The 14,985-nt window shown below is 36.3% G+C and overlaps 1 protein-coding gene across 1 annotated transcript in view; it reads left to right on the top strand.

Moving 5' to 3' along the window:
• The window catches only part of TTN (titin), a 274,297-nt gene that overhangs the window by 153,176 nt on the left and 106,136 nt on the right, over positions 1–14,985 (top strand). Inside the window, 18 exon segments of the mRNA XM_078071037.1 lie at positions 36–149; positions 1,484–1,552; positions 3,918–3,998; positions 4,924–4,995; positions 5,612–5,701; positions 6,155–6,217; positions 7,805–7,894; positions 9,720–9,770; positions 10,313–10,714; positions 10,890–11,168; positions 11,467–11,742; positions 11,896–12,035; positions 12,346–12,472; positions 12,563–12,826; positions 13,739–14,005; positions 14,144–14,407; positions 14,494–14,633; positions 14,799–14,925. Of these exon segments, the coding sequence (XP_077927163.1) occupies positions 36–149; positions 1,484–1,552; positions 3,918–3,998; positions 4,924–4,995; positions 5,612–5,701; positions 6,155–6,217; positions 7,805–7,894; positions 9,720–9,770; positions 10,313–10,714; positions 10,890–11,168; positions 11,467–11,742; positions 11,896–12,035; positions 12,346–12,472; positions 12,563–12,826; positions 13,739–14,005; positions 14,144–14,407; positions 14,494–14,633; positions 14,799–14,925 (2,916 nt within the window).

Genomic DNA, 14,985 nt, shown 5'->3' with positions numbered 1-14,985 from the left:
TACATATACTAACCCTCCTGAAATACTCTTTCAAGAACCTGAACCTGAAAAGAAGGTTATTGAGAAACCAAAACTCAAACCAAAGCCTGCGGCACCTCCTCCAGCTCCACCAAAGGAAGATGTGAAGGAGAAAATATTCCAACTTAAAGGTATAAAATGCCGCTCCCAAGTTTTATTAATCTGCTTCAAACTTCTATTCAGTCATCCGAAACGGTGCTTGCAAGGCATGTATTATTTTTAAAAGTGTGTGGCTTTCAAACATGATCGAGCTGTGGGAATTGCATAGAGATCTGTGTTTTCTACTGCCTTCGGGTGCTTTGTCGGGACAGGCCTGACAGACAGGGCATCATTGCTCGTTGTTAGCTTCATCCTAGACATCTGGATGCAGGGGCTGTCCAACTAACTTTCTTATGGAGAAAGGGTTCTGATTTCAGAGTGTGATTGCTATGCATATCTTTGGGATCTTGTGCATTTGGAATGTATAAGAAAACTTTGCATGAAACTTTTAATGTTGCAGTAACAAATTTATACAAAAGCCAAAACTTTGTTCTTAAAGAATTTCATGTGTTTTAAAATATACTATAAGTAATATATTTATGGCATTGATAGCTGATACGTGCTCACATACCATCAAAGGAAAGCATATAAATTACCCATCACTGCTACCCCACTTTTTTTTTTTCTTTTGCAACTTAATAAAAGCCCAAACTGTGTCTTATGGTGGTCCTCGGCGTAGCCAGAAGGAGTGATTATGAATACATTTGATACCCAGCATCTCTTCTCATTGTTAAATTTCCCTTCGTTCTTTTTGTATTTAGATATTTCTTTGAACTGATGCAATATTACTTAATTCTTAAAATGACATCTTTAAAAGCTGAAATAAACTGGTGAAAACATATTATTCTTTTTATGGTAATACAATGTTGTCTTATTGGTACTGTCATGAGATTTCTCAATCTAAAATAATCTAGATATAATCTTAGATGAGCACTTTCCCATGCTTACCTACACATGTACAAAGTCAGAATCTTCCAGAGTAAGACTGCTTCTCATGATTCTTGCCCCTCTTCACCCCTCCTGGCCAGCAGGGGTAACTTTCTGGCATTTTAAGTCAGACATAGAAAATGGGCACCTCTTACAAGGCTACCCATCTGTTGATTCATAGTCCATGAAGACACACACTTAATACACTTCCCTCAATATAAACCTATACTTAAAGGAAAATTTCTTCTTCTTGCAAAGAACAAAAATTACCTTCTTTCTTCACCAGACTTAAACTTACTACTCACCATCAGAGTAAAAGGGCAATGTTTTCATGGTTTGAACGCTTCCTGTGTGTTCTTTGGTGGCTGCTCTTGGCTGTTATCAATGCTGTTTGGCTGTAAGCAAAGCTTGGTTTTGACTCTTGGAGCAGATATTTAATAATTTGCTTCAGATAAGTCTAAATATACAAATAATAAAATTAAGATCATATTCTTTAAAGCTGTTCCAAAGAAGAAAGTTCCTGAAAAACCTGAAGTTCCAGAAAAAGTGGAGTTGAAGCCTCTGAAAGGTATTTCACAATCTGGAAAATGCATTTCTGTGCAGTATCCCTCCACTGGGTTCCTTCCTCTTCCTGTCTTCTAGAATGTTCTTTCTTTTTTTTTTTTAATAGAGTAGTCTCATTTATTTCTTGTATTTTTGTAGTTTTTATGGTCCTGGCTCATGAGTGTTGCTTCCTTTGTCTCCCATCAAATTTCATACATTCATGGATATTGTTTATCTTTGTCTCATCTACATATGTCTTCTTGCATTTTCCTCAACTTAAAAATATTAAATATTACTGGTTAGCTGAAATTAGCTTCAGGACACACCTTGGGTTAAAATGCAAAGACCTAATAGTAGAAAGCTTTGGAATTTCACCTGAACAACAGTATTTTGGCCAGTGTTAGAGCGCTAAAAATAAGTCATGTCATCCTTCTATACTATTGAGATGATTCATAGGGATTTCCTCAGGGCTTTCCTGTTACTCTCTTGTCACTGACTCCAAGACGTTCTTTCAGGCGTCAGATCTCACTGGGAGTTTTAGGGAGCATTCAGGATTGCTGCAGGTCATTTTTCAAAATTCATTTCTCTTGACACACTTAGACCCCAAAGAAAAATAAATGGATCATAAATTTTAGAAATTTTTCCATTTAAAATAAAGTTATTAATTTTTCTAGTAAGTATAATGGGTAGCAGCATTCTGTTAAAGTCATCAACACATCCAGACCCAGAAATTGAATCTGTTCTTGATTCACTCTGGAATTTTAGAAAAATCACCCATCTGAATATACATTTCCTGACTTATAAAATGGAGATTACAAAATAATATTACTATGGCTGTTAACTAGTAATGGAGGAAAAGCCACTTAAACATTAAAATGACATGTAATGACATATAATGACTTTAAAAATAATAGCTGCAATGGTGTGTTCTGTACCTGAGTCTCAAATGTCAATAAGACCTTAAAAATAAAATAGAAATACAGAAAAACAAATGCAAAGATGTATTTCCACTATGTCCATTATATGAGTAAAGAATATATGCCATCCTTACGTTAATTAGATGCATGGTCATCTTTCCACGTTTGATCAATGAAAATAGTTATACATTGAGAATACTGGTAACTCTAAAATAGTATTGAAAGCCAGCACAATTTAACATGGATAAAAAAATTTAATGTTGAAGTGTGAAATTTTACTTAAAATACTTGACAGAAAAAAATCATTATTTAAAATGAAATACATATTTACCTTTTATATATTTAAATTTTGAAGTTATGCAAAGTTATCTTTATCACACTAAAAAAAAACCTATTTAGGGGCAGTTCAGTCAATTAATATCTGACTCTTGATCTCAGCTCAGGTCTTGATCTCAGGGTCATGAGTTCAAGCCCCGTGTTGGGCTCCACAATGACTGTGGAGCCTACTTAAAAAACGAAAACAAAACAAAACACCTACTTAATGAATTGCAAAAATCCTGCTTAAAGCACCAAATGGGAAATTTTTTAGAAATATCTAAAAATTCAGATTTCACATGAGTAAACAAATAGGCCATTAAGTGATACAAATAAATAATGTTTTAAGCTGATTTTCATTGACATCACTAGAGAGGTAAGGTGGTTCAACAGTCACCCAGCATTTCTCTTTTTTCCACTCAAATCCATGAGGGTTGTAGGAGAAGGAGGAGGCTGCTCTGTAATATCATCCATCATGCCCAACAGTCACCAAAGATGCAAGAGAGAATGAACTTAGAATTCCTTGGGTCCCTTTTAGTCTAAATTCAAGAACATTTTCTTATTCATTAAAAATGAGCTCCAAACCAGCTCTCAAATTCTAGAGTTTTATAATTTTAGGTCAGTATTATTTCAAAAGGGAGATATTAAGAAATGATATTTTCCTTCTGTTAGGAAAGTAAGAGTGGTACTTTCCCAACATCAAGGTCATCAGCCAGATCCCTTAGCTTTCTTCTCTCACCAGTGGAGAAGACTGGATAATGACACTAACACTTACCAGTATCATTTTAATGTAATAGACAGTTGAGATACCAATGTAGATTTGAACAATCTACAATTGTAGATTGGGGCAAAGATGCTGTTAAGAACCCTGTATTTGATCAAAGATTCATAAAGTCAATATAGAGTAACATCTTCTACCCTCATTTAAGTTGACTATATTTGCTTGCAATAAATGCAATGGAATTTGTCACAAGGCTATATAAATGTTTGCAGAGGAAATAACTTGAAGTGTATTATTTGCTTTTAAATTCTGTGATACTATTTTGCAACAAAAATTATTATGCACTATAGTTAACTAGTTTTGAAAGAGACCTTTTTCTTGTTGAAATTTACTTTTATATGAATTTACTTCAAAATTTGAAATCATATTCTTTTAAGTGCCTGGAGGTGAAAAGAAAGTTCGCAAATTACTTCCTGAACCTAAACCTCAACCAAAGGAAGAAGTTGTTCTCAAAAGCGGTATAGTATTTTTCAACTGTTTTGTTAGCTTTAAATTTACAAAAAGAATAGACTTGAAAGCTTACAAAATGTTTCTGTCTCTTGGTTTTCTTTTAATCAGATTACCTATTCATCAAAATTCATTTATAGTTGCACTGAAAATTGGGAAGGCTATCATTTCTATAGCTTTTTTCAAAAAACAACTTTTGTGAGCATTCACAGTTTTGAAGTTTACATGCATAGACATGACTAAATTGATCATACTCTAAGCTAATAATAATGACCAAAGCTGTCACATTCATACTCAAATTATGTAGTAAAATACACTAAACCTATTAAATATTCTAAATTAGACCAAACTTCTTAAAACTTCTAAATTCAGTATTCAGTTTTAAAGTGTGATGCAGGATCATCAGAACTAATAAATAACATTTTTCTAAAAACTGAACATTTCTTTCTACTAATAAAATCTTAAAGAATTGGAAGCAAGATATTCATATGAAGAATCGAGTTCTAACATTTTCTTCACACAGAATTACGGGTATCTAGACTACATTTCTTTGGATATCTCCACTTAAGTAAACTTTATACTTATTTAAATACTCCTCATTATATTACAATGGTGAATTATGAATGGAATCTGTCGCTATTCAAATTATTCATTTGTGTTTTGGTCCTTTTTGTAACAGCATTGTCTCTGAACAACAGAATGCCTATGTACATGGATATAAAGTGACTCCCAGTGTTATTTTAATTAATTTGACCACCTTTGATTTAAAAAAAAAAACAAAAAAAGCACTTCTAGCATAAAGGCTAGCTGTCCAGCATACCAGGTCTCATGCTTTTCATTTTCCTTGCTTTGTGTATTATTTGCTTGTCAAGTGTGCTCAACATCTTCACTAGTTTGTTTGTCTTGGTTTACATATAAACCTTTTTGTCTTTTAAGTTCTAAGAAAGAGGCCTGAAGAAGAAGAACCTAAAGTAGAACCTAAAAAACTAGAAAAAATTAAAAAACCAGGTAGGAATCTCAGTAACAATTACCTTTTAACAAAATGGACATTTAACAAAAGGTTTATCTTGTAAACATCATTGGAGTTAAATATAAGCATAACTTCATATTTTGTCTGTGAACTAGTCTGTGCTTTCCATTGTCTGCTTTCTGTTTAAAGATCTTTATAGTAATTTCCAAATCTATTCATGTATTTTCCCATACTTCATTATTGTTATTACTTTGCCCCTGTTCTTCTGGTAGCAGTGATTGTGAAATAATCAGGTCGGCTGCAAAATAACTGCATGGGAGGGTGTCAACAATTGTGGCACAGAATTTGGGGGCTTTTAAGTGGGTTGATTGTTATCATTAGCCTATTCTCAAAGGGTGTATTTATTGGGAACTGTTACGGAAGTGATTTAGAAAGGGAGAGCTCAAGAGTTGCGACACAAGTGGGTGGAATAAGAAAAAGTAAAATAAACTGAGAAACAGTCAAGGAGAGAAGATAGAAATTAATTGATACAATATAAGGTTTTGTTAAAAGCCATTAATAGAGCTTTTGAAAAATAGTTTGATCTGATTATTTCAGGTCAGTTGATTTCTAAGTATTCAAATAACACTAGAAAATAATCTCATTATCTTAAAGTACCAGAGCCACCTCCGAAAGTTGAAGAGGCTGAAGTACCTCCAGCTACTGTTACGAAAAGGGAAAGGAAAGTTCCTGAACCAGTAAAAGGTACAAACTTAAGGGCACTGTCTTAGTTGTCTCTAAAAATGCAAATATGCGTCATTTAAAAAACCATCACACTGGCATTAAGATGTGAACACAGGACCTTAATCTATTCATCACATACGCTTTAATTTTCTTTACCATTTCACTCTTAGGTGTACTTGGCTAATGACCAGACACTTGTTAAATTTAAAATAAGTTTTAAGCACTAGGGAAAAAATGGATAATGAGATGAATAACAACATTAGAACTTTTACTATATTTCCAAATATTTTGTTTCAAATGCAAAATAAACTTAGATCAAATACTTGATTTGGTGACCATATATGTTTAAATTCTACTATCTCCCAAGATATATTAAGTCTGCTCAATTTTGGTTTAATTTAGTGAAAAACTTCAAAAATCTTAAAAAAAAAAAAAAACTTCAACTAACCTGCTTACAACTGTGAATTATTTTAGTGCCTGAAATTAAGCCAGCAATACCTCTCCCTGGACCTGAACCAAAACCAAAGCCTGAACCAGGTAAGCAAGCCTATCCCCAATGTCAACAGCATATTCCTTCATGCTTCTTTTTTTTTTTAAATGTAAGAAACTTTATTTAAATCCTTTTTGTCTTTTTTATTTTATTATGTTATGTTAATCACCATACATTACATCATTAGTTCTTGATGTAGTGTTCCATGATTCATTGTTTGCGTATAACACCCAGTGCTCCATGCAGAACGTGCCCTTTTTAATACCCATCACCAGGCTAACCCATCCCCCCATCCCCCTCCCCTCTAGAACCCTCAGTTTGTTTCTCAGAGTCCATAGTCTCTCATGGTTCGTCTCCCCTTCCGATTTCTCCCCCCTTCATTTTTCCCTTTCTGCTGTCTTCTTCTTCTTCTTCTTTTTTTTTTTTTTTTTTAACATATAATGTATTATTTGTTTCAGAGGTACAGGTCTGTGATTCAACAGTCTTACACAATTCACAGCACTCACCATAGCACATACCCTCCCCAATGTCTATCACCCAGCCACCCCATCCCTCCCACCCCCCACCACTCCAGCAACCCTCAGTTTGTTTCCTGAGATTAAGAATTCCTCATATCAGTGAGGTTATATGATACATGTCTTTCTGATTGACTTATTTCTCTCAGCATAATAACCTCCAGTTCCATCCACGTCGTTGCAAATGGCAAGATTTCATTCCTTTTGATGGCTGCATAATATTCCATTGTGTGTGTGTGTGTGTGTGTGTGTGTGTGTGTGTGTGTGTGTACCACATCTTCTTTATCACATGAAAAAGTGCTCAACATCCCTTGGCATCAGGGAAATCCTTCATGCTTCTTACAAAGAATGTGTCAAATAACAAAATTCAACCAAGCAAATGTGAAGATCTAATTGGCTTTACTAAACAATTCATGAAAGGGGCAGCACCCTGTCTAGCAAATAGTCAATTCAAGGAGTTAATACAAAATGGAAGGTTTTTATAGACAGAGGGTGAGGACAGGAAAGTCATGAGCAAAAGACAAGGATTGTTGTAGAGGAGGTTGTCTGCTAGAGGAAAAAGCGGGTTTTTTTTTTTTTTTATCATGTAGATTATTTCATTCGTTCTTTGGGGGATGGAGAGGAACCAACAGACTTGTTGGTGCTGATGGAAAGAAAAATTTGCGGGCTGACCAGTTAAGGCCACATGTGTTTAGGGAGGCTGAAACTGCAATTAGACTGGGTGTTAAGTTCCATTTTGGGAACTTGGTCTAAGCGACACCATTTTGAGCCTCTGTGTGTGTGTGTGTGTGTGTGTGTATGTGTGTGTGTTTTAACAAATATATAGTTATTTTAAAAAAGGAAGTAAAAGTCGGCATGCATCAGATGATTTATAATGTCCCAATATATTTTTAGATTATATGATTTTTTTACTCAATATAATTAAATATATTGCAATATATTGAATATATTATTACATTATACTGTATATAGATCATGCTATAGTTAGAATATGTTATTCTCTGAAAAACTAGTGATTTGAAAATTTCAAAGTTACATCAGAAAAGGCAAATAGGCCACCAAATGAGATTTTAGGCAGAGACGAATGGATATATTAATGCAAAGGACATCTCTCTACAGAAGTGAAAATAATCAAACCACCTCCCGTGGAGCCCGCACCCACCCCAATCGCTGCCCCGGTGACGGTGCCTGTGGTTGGAAAGAAAGCAGGTAGTTATTCTGTAGTTTTCTTTTTGTTTGTTTGTTTTAGTGGCTTAATAAAAGTTTTCATCCTTCATTAAAATGCAAGCCCTCTTTTGTTGAAACAGGCATCATCAACTGGGGGGGTGGGTAATAAATTCTTGATTAAATTTTCTTCCTCTGATGTCCTTTCCCAATGTAATCTCTCACCCGTGGGTACACACTGTGTTTTGATTGGAATACGCATTCCTTCAAAGTATCATTGCTTTATATGCTTTTGAAATTAAGTAATGAATATGTTCAAGGCTGATGAAAACTAAGAAGACAGACACTCTCAGGATACACATATAGGTAGCCTGTGGATATTCAAATTTCCCATATGCCCTGTAGGAATCATTTGTCATTTTTTGTTTGTTTGTGTTCTTTTTTTAAAGACTGCATATTAACAAAATGAAAAAGTTCTGGAAATGGATAGTGTTGATGATTGCAAATTGTGAATGTACTTAATGCAACTGAATTGTATACTCTAAGATGGCCAAAATGATAAATTTTATGTTAGGTTGATTTTACCATAAGAAAAAGGAGAGAGACCAAAAAAAGACTGCATAGTTCAGCCTTTAAATCAATATAAGAATCTAGGTCAATAATAACTTCCTTAAATGTACTAACTCAGTGATATTAACTATCTCAGGTATAAACTTAAGATACTTGGGAGTTGTACATGAACTATTAGTTCATCACTTAGATGATAATCTCAAAACCAAAACTGATTTGATATGTATTGATCATTGATAAATACATGTCCTGATTATTTGATCCTTGGCTAGTTATTTAATCTCTTTAAGTTTTAATTTCCTACTCTGTAAAATCAGATTAATAATTATATCTGCCTATAGGATTATTATAAGGACTAAATATAGGTAAAACAGCACAGTGCCTGGCGCATAGTAAGCACTATGGAGATATTTAAAATTTTATTGTGTTTAATGACATGAGACCATATATTATATTCTTTGGGCTATAGTTCAACTTTAATATTTTTGTTAATATATTTTGTCACTGATATTTATGATTTGGACATTGTTCTGTTAAAGTTTTATAATTTCAATGTGTGATACCTTTCATTAGCTCAGAAAAGGATAATAACTGCCGTTGAACTAATTAAGTATGTGTAAAAATAAAGCTTTTCTCACATTCCCAGGGGCTGAAGCTAGAGAGCTGGTTCTGCAGTTTGTACTGCCCCACATTAATAATTTCATTAAACTCTAAATGTAGGAACTGCCTTGCTTCTGCCTTAGTTCATTGTCTAAGGGAAATCTTCAAAGGAATCCATATGTGTGTAGCACATAGACCCCTTCTCTTTCCTTAATCTTTATGGATTTGTCTGCCCAATTTAAAAAAAAATTGGCTTTTGGTAATTTCTGGGCCATTTTTCTTTTTCCTACATTGACTCCTTGTTGATAGAAACTTCTTTCCTAGGTTCACTTAACCAACACATACATAAATATATAAAATCTTTTGCATAGCTAGGCAAGAGTTAAACTTCCTCATAAGGCAAGAGTAATAAGCCTTCTCCCAGAAACAGAAGAATAAGGGCACTTGCTGAAAGTAATTTTTTAATCCTAAATATGTTGGTAATTTAGCTTGGTCACATCATTGACCAGAATGATACTGATCAAAATATGCCTTCTTGGAAATATCCAAGTATTCTCCATGGAAGCCATATAAATAAATCCAATTTCTCCTCATGCATTAATATTTATAACAAAGAACATGACTCACCCTGCATGGTTTACTACTAAGCATAAAATGGACCTGAAAACTGTTTAAATGCTGAGTTTTCTTTTTATTTCAGAAGCCAAAGCACCTAAAGAGGAGGCTGCCAAGCCAAAAGGTCCCATCAAAGGTAACAGTCATTTCCCTGCACCTAAATTGTAACCTTTCACCCTGGGAAACTTTACATTCAAGGGGGAAAAAAGTTTCAAAATTTATAACAATCTTTATTATTCCTAATTGATTCTGATAAAACTAATATGGCTTCTGACATTTCAAGTAATATACCTCTAATATTATCCAAGTGGGTATTATGTATAACCAACTATATTTTAGCATAACGAACCCTATAAATTCTTAGCTTCATTCCTCATATACATGATATTTATACAGGACAGATAAAATAATTAGACCCGAATTGGAACATTTTATATTCGGGTTTAAAACTTGAGAAAATGAAGAACATTTCTTATTCATGGATTCCTATGCTATCTCATTTTCCTATCTGAAAGAAGGCAGTATAAATTCAATTGGCCTTTCAATTTGCCTAGTCTTTAATTTTCTGTTCTTGTCTTCAAGTTGCTCTATCACTGGTTTGTTCCAGCAGGCAGCCAAGTATGTGCTTCTGACCCTTCTGAAAATGCAAAATCAATGTTTAACTTTCTTTTGAATTAGGTGTCGCCAAAAAGACTCCATCACCAATAGAAGCTGAAAGGAAAAAGTTAAGACCAGGAAGTGGTGGAGAGAAGCCTCCTGATGAAGCCCCATTCACTTACCAGCTAAAGGCTGTGCCCCTGAAGTTTGTGACAGAAATCAAAGACATCGTCTTGACTGAAGCAGAGTCAGTGGGGTCTTCTGCCATCTTTGAATGTTTAGTCTCCCCCTCCACTGCAATTACAAGCTGGATGAAAGATGGTAGCAATATCCGTGAGAGCCCAAAGCACAGATTCATCGCAGATGGTAAAGACAGAAAGCTGCATATCATGGATGTCCAGCTTTCCGATGCCGGCGAATACACCTGTGTTTTACGTTTGGGAAATAAGGAAAAGACCTCCACAGCTAAACTTGTTGTAGAAGGTAATTTCCAGTCTGCTGAATACGATCCCTATTAAACTTTAACACAACAAATCTCATTAGCAATTTTTGTTGTAACTTGAGCCAAAATCTCTCATTTCCAAGTTTTCTATCATTGAAGAGATTGTATGTATATTGAAAAGTCTTTGCAGATTTTTAATACTGAAATTCTCCACAGAACTTCCTGTGCGTTTCGTAAAAACACTTGAAGAGGAAGTCACAGTGGTCAAAGGACAGCCGCTGTACTTGAGCTGTGAGTTAAACAAAGAGCGTGACGTGGTCTGGAGGAAGGATGGGAAGATTGTGGTGGAGAAACCTGGCAAAATTGTGCCCGGAGTCATTGGCTTGTTGCGAGCCCTGACCATCAATGACACAGATGACCACGATGCTGGAACATACACGGTTACTGTGGAAAATGCCAACAACCTGGAATGTTCATCCTGCGTCAAAGTAGTCGGTTAGTACTTGGCTGGAAATTGTGTTCTGCTTATTATACTTACTAGTATATTCTTATTATTATTATTATATTAGCAAAAGGAAGAGAGAATTTCTTGTTATTATATTAACAAAACGGAAGAGAGAATTTTATTTCCCAGCCTTGTACCTTATCTAAGACAGGGGAATATCAACCCATCATAGCAAGTTAATTATATCCAGTTTTGAGAATTTTTTTCTATTTCTGAAATTTACTAAGGAAGTTATTTCTATTACTTGTTCAGGTCATGACTCTTTTTTCTGACCTTATTTTCATGCAGAAGTCATCAGAGACTGGCTGGTGAAACCTATCCGAGATCAGCATGTGAAACCAAAGGGGACGGCTGTTTTTTCCTGCATTATAGCAAAGGAAACTCCAAACATTAAGTGGTTCAAAGGATATGATGAAATCCCCATGGAACCGAATGATAAGACTGAGATAGTAAGAGAAGGAAAACAACTATTCCTCAAAGTCAAGAATGCTACACCAGAAGATATTGATGAATATGCAGTGGAAATTGAAGGGAAAAGATACCCCGCAAAGCTGACACTTGGAGGTATAAAAGTCTTTCCTTATATCCTAAAAAGATAAGTTTTGTGTGTAAAGAAGGCAAAATAACACACCAAACAAAGAAAAAAAAATAGGAAAGAAAGCAAAGCATTGTTAGATTGTTTAAAGCATTATGATTTTTCATCCCTGACCAATACAGAGCGTGAAGTTGAATTGCTTAAACCAATAGAGGATGTTACCATTTATGAGAAGGAAAGCGCAAGCTTTGATGCAGAAATCTCAGAGGCAGACATTCCTGGACAGTGGAAACTGAAGGGAGAACTTCTTCGGCCCTCACCTGTGAGTCATTTCCCATTTTAAGTTGCCGGTCATGTAAAATATCCACATTCTATCTTCAGGTTGACATTCAGATTTGGTTCAATGACGATGAAGTTCTTTCAAGATTCTAAAGTCTCAAAGAGGGGAAGAACTCTGATGCACTATTTGGGGACAGCTCCAGTGATTTTTTTAATATTTCATGGCTAGACATGTTTACTCATTTTTATTAGTAGTAATTTTTAGGACATCCGTAGACATATGTGGATCTGAAACATTTCTCCTCTCTGGAACTTATCTCATTCAAATGCTAACCAAGACCGTTGTTTTTCAGACCTGTGAAATCAAAGCGGAAGGTGGAAAACGCTTCTTAACTTTGCACAAAGTCAAACTGGACCAAGCTGGGGAAGTCCTTTACCAGGCACTTAATGCATTTACCACTGCCATTCTGACAGTGAAAGGTATGGCCTTTAGAACGCATGGGGTGGACTTGACTTCATTTCACAGCCCTGTGCATTCTGGAAACCTCACTCTTAACATTTGATTTTCAGAAATTGAACTTGACTTTGCTGTGCCCCTGAAGGACGTCACTGTTCCAGAAAGGCGACAGGCTCGATTTGAATGTGTCCTCACTCGAGAGGCAAATGTGATATGGTCTAAAGGACCTGATATAATCAAGGCATCTGATAAGTTTGATATCATTGCTGATGGAAAGAAACACATTCTTGTTATCAATGATTCTCAGTTTAACGATGAAGGGGTCTATACTGCTGAGGTGGAGGGCAAGAAGAGCTCGGCACGATTATTTGTTACAGGTAAGAGTTTATGAGATCTGGATATAGTATCCCACATGTAAGCACACAAACATATGACTTTAAAGATAGAATGCTGTGTGTGCCATTCTCAGCCTATCAATAACCAGTGTTGTGGCTGGACCAGCCGTTGTGAGTCTTATTATGATTGCAAGATGCCCTCAGCAGTAACCATCAGGGAACTTTGAAAGAGACAGGTTTATTACTTATAGGACCTGGAAATTACGCAGCACACCTGGGGCCACAGAGCCAGGGTGTTTTTGGTTTTGGTTTTGGGTTTTGTTTTTTGTTTTTTGGGTTTTTTTTTTTTTTTTTTTGGAGGAGGGGGTGAGAGGTAGAGAGCGGGCCTGGGGTTCCGCTTTTATTGAGGTTGAGGGTAGGGGTCTATGGTTTTATTGGCTCACTCTTTGTTGTGAATTTAAAACATAAGAGCAGGACATTAAAGTGAGGGAAGAAAAAAAACAAGCTGCCCAAGTGGTCAGTTATCAAAATCAACCAAGGTCTCAGAAACAGTGGAGCCTGTGGGGCATGGTGGGGAGGGGCCCAGCCTGGCTGCTGATCTAGCCTGTGGCTGGCAATGTGTTTACTCAAGATGGCCATCTCTGAGGTGGATGCTTAGCACGCAAAACTGAAGTCAGGTACTTGCATTACAAAAAGAAAAGCCAACTCTCAAGATTTATGCCACAAACACCAAGTTCTAATAGGGATAAGTGACAGTGGGCACCACAACTTTACTGTCACATCGTCACCAAAAGAAGCCCCTTAATTTTTTTTTAATGGAGGATAGATCCTACTTGAAAAGGTGAATAAATAAATGCTATGCGAAATGGATCCTTTTGACCTTGGCAGTTTAGAGTGGACTATTTCTGAAGGTAAACTGTGTTTCTAAGCACATTCTTCACGCTTACACTGCAGGTATAAGGTTGAAATTCATATCGCCTCTTGAAGACCAAACAGTGAAAGAAGGCGAAACAGCAATTTTCATGTGTGAGCTTTCTCATGAAAAGATGCATGTAGTCTGGTTCAAAAATGATGCCAAACTCCACACGAGCAGAACCATACTCATCTCATCTGAGGGCAAGACTCACAAACTGGAAATGAGAGAAGTGACCCTGGATGATATATCCCAGATAAAAGCTCAAGTTAAGGACCTGAGCTCCACAGCAAACCTGAAGGTCTTAGGTAAGCATGACCAACAATGACTGGATAGCCAGTTTGGGGATGGAGAGAGGGGGTGGTTGTTGAATATTTTGCCACTTGTGATTCCAGTAAACTTTAATCTTCACGTTCTCCTGATGATCTGTTGACTGGCTTTTCCAGAGGCCGATCCCTACTTCACTGTGAAATTACACGACAAAACTGGAGTTGAGAAGGATGAGATTATTCTGAAGTGTGAAGTGAGCAAAGACGTGCCAGTGAAATGGTTCAAAGATGGCGAAGAGATTGTACCTTCAACAAAATACTCTATCAAGACGGACGGCCTGCGCCGCACCCTAAAAATAAAAAAGGCAGACCTTAAAGATAAAGGCGAATACATGTGTGACTGCGGCACTGACCAGACAAAAGCAAATCTTAACGTTGAAGGTGAGTTGCTCAGAATTTTTCAACTCACCCTACCCACACACGCAGTGTATTTGTTCAGTCATCCTTACGAAACTCTGTACTTTCAGCTCGACTAATAAAAGTGGAAAAACCTCTGTACGGAGTAGAATTGTTTGTCGGTGAAACAGCTCGCTTTGAAATTGAACTTTCTGAACCGGATGTTCATGGCCAGTGGAAGTTAAAAGGAGAGCCTTTAACTGCTTCCCCTGTAAGTCAAGATCATCCAATCACACAGGCAGGGGCTTGCTTGCTTGGTTGTTTGGGGTGAAAAAAGATAGACTTCGGGACCAAAATGTCTTGATGATTGGTAGGAATCACCAGTTATGACAATGATGTTCTTCTTGCTCTGTCCTTCTTCTACCTCTCCGAATAGGACTGTGAGATCATTGAAGATGGGAAGAAGCATATTCTGGTCCTTTATAACTGCCAGCTGGATATGACAGGGAAGGTCTCCTTCCAGGCCGCCAACGCCAAATCTGCAGCCAATCTGAAAGTGAAAGGTATGCTCTGCCTTTCAGCCACTCTTTTGTTATTTTCTTTGCAAGACTTTGAGACCCTGA

This window comes from Halichoerus grypus, chromosome 4 (genome assembly GCF_964656455.1).
Source record: "Halichoerus grypus chromosome 4, mHalGry1.hap1.1, whole genome shotgun sequence".
Lineage (NCBI taxonomy): Eukaryota > Metazoa > Chordata > Mammalia > Carnivora > Phocidae > Halichoerus > Halichoerus grypus.
The sequence above is the reverse complement of the archived record's forward strand: the minus strand, read 5'-3'. Positions and strand labels throughout refer to the sequence as shown.